This window comes from Mirounga leonina, unplaced genomic scaffold, assembly GCF_011800145.1.
Source record: "Mirounga leonina isolate KUSES-001 unplaced genomic scaffold, KU_Mleo_1.0 Mir_199, whole genome shotgun sequence".
NCBI classification, from domain to species: Eukaryota; Metazoa; Chordata; class Mammalia; order Carnivora; family Phocidae; genus Mirounga; species Mirounga leonina.
The window spans coordinates 153,946-156,591 of NW_023270498.1; the positions used below are offsets into that span (position 1 = coordinate 153,946).

The 2,646-nt window shown below is 65.7% G+C and overlaps 1 protein-coding gene across 1 annotated transcript in view; it reads left to right on the forward strand.

Moving 5' to 3' along the window:
- AEBP1 (AE binding protein 1) overlaps positions 1 to 2,646 on the forward strand; it is a 9,577-nt gene that overhangs the window by 2,057 nt on the left and 4,874 nt on the right. Inside the window, exons 2-9 of the mRNA XM_035026423.1 lie at positions 1 to 143; positions 670 to 732; positions 846 to 917; positions 1,066 to 1,200; positions 1,280 to 1,357; positions 2,063 to 2,140; positions 2,267 to 2,347; positions 2,457 to 2,510. The exon at positions 1 to 143 is cut by the window's left edge and continues 211 nt beyond it. Of these exons, the coding sequence (XP_034882314.1) occupies positions 1 to 143; positions 670 to 732; positions 846 to 917; positions 1,066 to 1,200; positions 1,280 to 1,357; positions 2,063 to 2,140; positions 2,267 to 2,347; positions 2,457 to 2,510 (704 nt within the window). The remainder of the gene's footprint in view (positions 144 to 669; positions 733 to 845; positions 918 to 1,065; positions 1,201 to 1,279; positions 1,358 to 2,062; positions 2,141 to 2,266; positions 2,348 to 2,456; positions 2,511 to 2,646) is intronic.

Genomic DNA, 2,646 nt, shown 5'->3' on the forward strand with positions numbered 1-2,646 from the left:
CAAGGCCACCAAGAAGCCCAAGGAGAAACCACCCAAGGCCACCAAGAGGCCCTTGGCTGGGAAGAGGCCCCCCACCGAAACCCCGTGGTGGCCACGGCCCCTGCCTCCCAGCCCCAGCCCCGAGGAGCTGCCTCGCGGGGGAGGTGTGTGCAGGCTGTCTTGGGGTTGTGGGGCTCTGACCTGCTAGGCTGCTGGGAGGGAGAGGGGGTCCCCAGGCCTCTGCTTCCTGCAGATAGATCCTGAGGGCCACGCAGACAGGGTGGGCTCTGGAGCCTCGTTGTCAGGAACGTAGCCATTTGGTTGGAGTTCCCTTGGGGCAGCTGCCTCGCCTGGGCAGGGGGTGCTTGGCAGCCTCGTGGTTAGGGTTTGCTCTCCAGTGTCCTGGATCTGTCCCCTGGCCCCCACCTGGATCCCTCCTCCTGTGTATTGTTGGGCCCTGAGTCTTTGGGGTGCCCTCCTGCTGGGGCCTAGGCTCCCCAGAAAGCCCTCCAGCTCTCAGGCCCCAGGAGATACCAGCAGGGTGCTGAAGGCCAGAGCAGTCCAGGCCTCCTGGGAGTGAGCTCAAGCTTTGGGAGCTGTCGGCAGGGCCTAGGTCTTGTGGGGGCTCCCGATACAACCAGTGGTCAGGGCGGGCTTCCCATCCACCGGCTTGTGGGGTTTGTGTTGCAGGCGGGGCCCTCCCAAGTCCTTGGCTGGGTCCAGGAGGAGAAACTGATTCGGAGCGCCAGTCTGGTGAGTGGGCGATATCCCCCCGGCCGTGGGGGACCTGCTGCCTTGGCTGGCTGAGCCGGGGTAGGGGCATCAGTGAGTGTCTTCAACAAGCCAGCCATGAGCATTTCCCCCAGAGCCAGAAGAGGAGACCGAACCACCCACCCTGGACTACAATGACCAGATAGAGAGGGAGGACTATGAGGACTGTGAGTAGGCTCCCCCTGCCCTTGTCTGGACCCGGACCCCCGACCCCGGGGTCCACTGATGGTTGGCCCACCCATAGGCCCTGCCCTCCCAGCCCCTCTCCCCTTGAGGGGGGCCTTGGACTGGCTCAGAGCCCGCCATCCCCCTCAGTTGAGTACATCCGACGTCAGAAGCAGCCTCGGCCACCCCCCAGCAGGAGGAGGCCCGAGCGGCCCTGGCCGAAGCCCCCAGAGGAGAAGGCCGAGCCGTCCGGGCCTGGGCTGGAGGCCCCTGAGGAGAGGATCGGTAGGATGGGGACCGCTGGGGGAGGGAGGGGTGCCAGGCACGGGGGCTCTGGGCCCACCCCTGCCTCCCACCTCCACAGAGCCTCCTCCGAAGCCGCTGCCGCCCCCCCTGCCTCCCGACTATGGAGATGGCTATGTGATCCCCCACTATGACGACAGTGAGCGCCTGGGCCCGGCCCGCCACACCCCTGCTTCCGCTGCTTTGCAGGGAGTTGCCTTGCCAGCGCCCCTCCGTGCCCACATGGACTCGCAGCCCTGGTCTGATCTCCTCCCTCGGGCTGTTCCCTCCCGAACGCCAGTGGGCTGCAGTCTCCGTCCCCTGCTCCCGCTCTATCTGCCCTCACCCGCGCAGGACCCCAGCTCCTTCTGGGCAGCCACTGTCCTCTCCCTCTTGTGCCTGTGTCCACGGGGCCCGAGCAGGTTCCTGCCCTTTCCCTGCCCCCAGGTTCCCACCAATCCTTCCCACTGACCCTTGGCCCCAGCTCAGCCCTCACTCAAGACCACCCCCTCCCGGCCACAGGCGTCAGGTGTCACTCAAGGTGTGTCCTGTGTGTGCCCCATTCCCTGCCCAGACTCCATGGCCCACCTTTCCCGAGGCCACGGCCTCCCAGGTCAGGCTGTTGACTTCCCGGGCTCGGGCTCATCCTGCCTGCGCCTAGGTGGCCTCCCCTCCAGGAGCCCCTCCCTCCTCATCCCTGCCTACCTGGATTCTTAAGCCCTGCCCTGACCCCACCTCCTCCTCCTGCACTTCCTCCTGGCCAGTCCTGCCGGCCAGGCTCCTGTGGATCCAGGAGCTCTGGCTCACAGAGGGGGCCCTGGGGGCAGCATCTGGGCCACCTCAGCAGGGCTCTGCCTCCCCACAGTGGACTATTACTTCGGGCCTCCCAGACCCAGGAAACCCCACACTGAGCTGGAGACAGATGAAGAGAAGGAGGACCTGAGTGAGTGGAACCAAGCTGTTCCCCCCTCCCCCGGCCTGACCCCCAGTGCAGGCCTGACCCCTGACCCCCTTGCCCCCTGAAGCCCAGGGCTAAGGTGACAGGCTGCTTCTACTTTCCACTGTTCAGAGAAACCCAAAAAGGAGGACAGCCCCAAAGAGGAGGAGACAGATGACAAGTGGACTGTGGAGAAGGACAAGGACCACAAAGGTGTGTGTCTGGGGGCTGGACCCACACAGCCGGGATCCCTGTGTGAGAGCAAGTGCGTTCCTGAGGCTCCCGGACCCTCTGCACCATTTCCTCCTGTTGTTGCCTCCAGGGCCCCGGAAGGGTGAGGAGCTGGAGGAGGAGTGGGCTCCGACAGAGAAAGTCAGTGAGTAAGGGGCCCGGGGGTTGCAGGGGCTGGGGCATGTGGGGGCTGGTGTATGTGGGGGGCTGGTGTATGTGGAGGCTGGGGTTTGAGGGGACTGGGGAGTGGGTGTGGGGGCTGGGGTGTGTGGGGCTGGGGT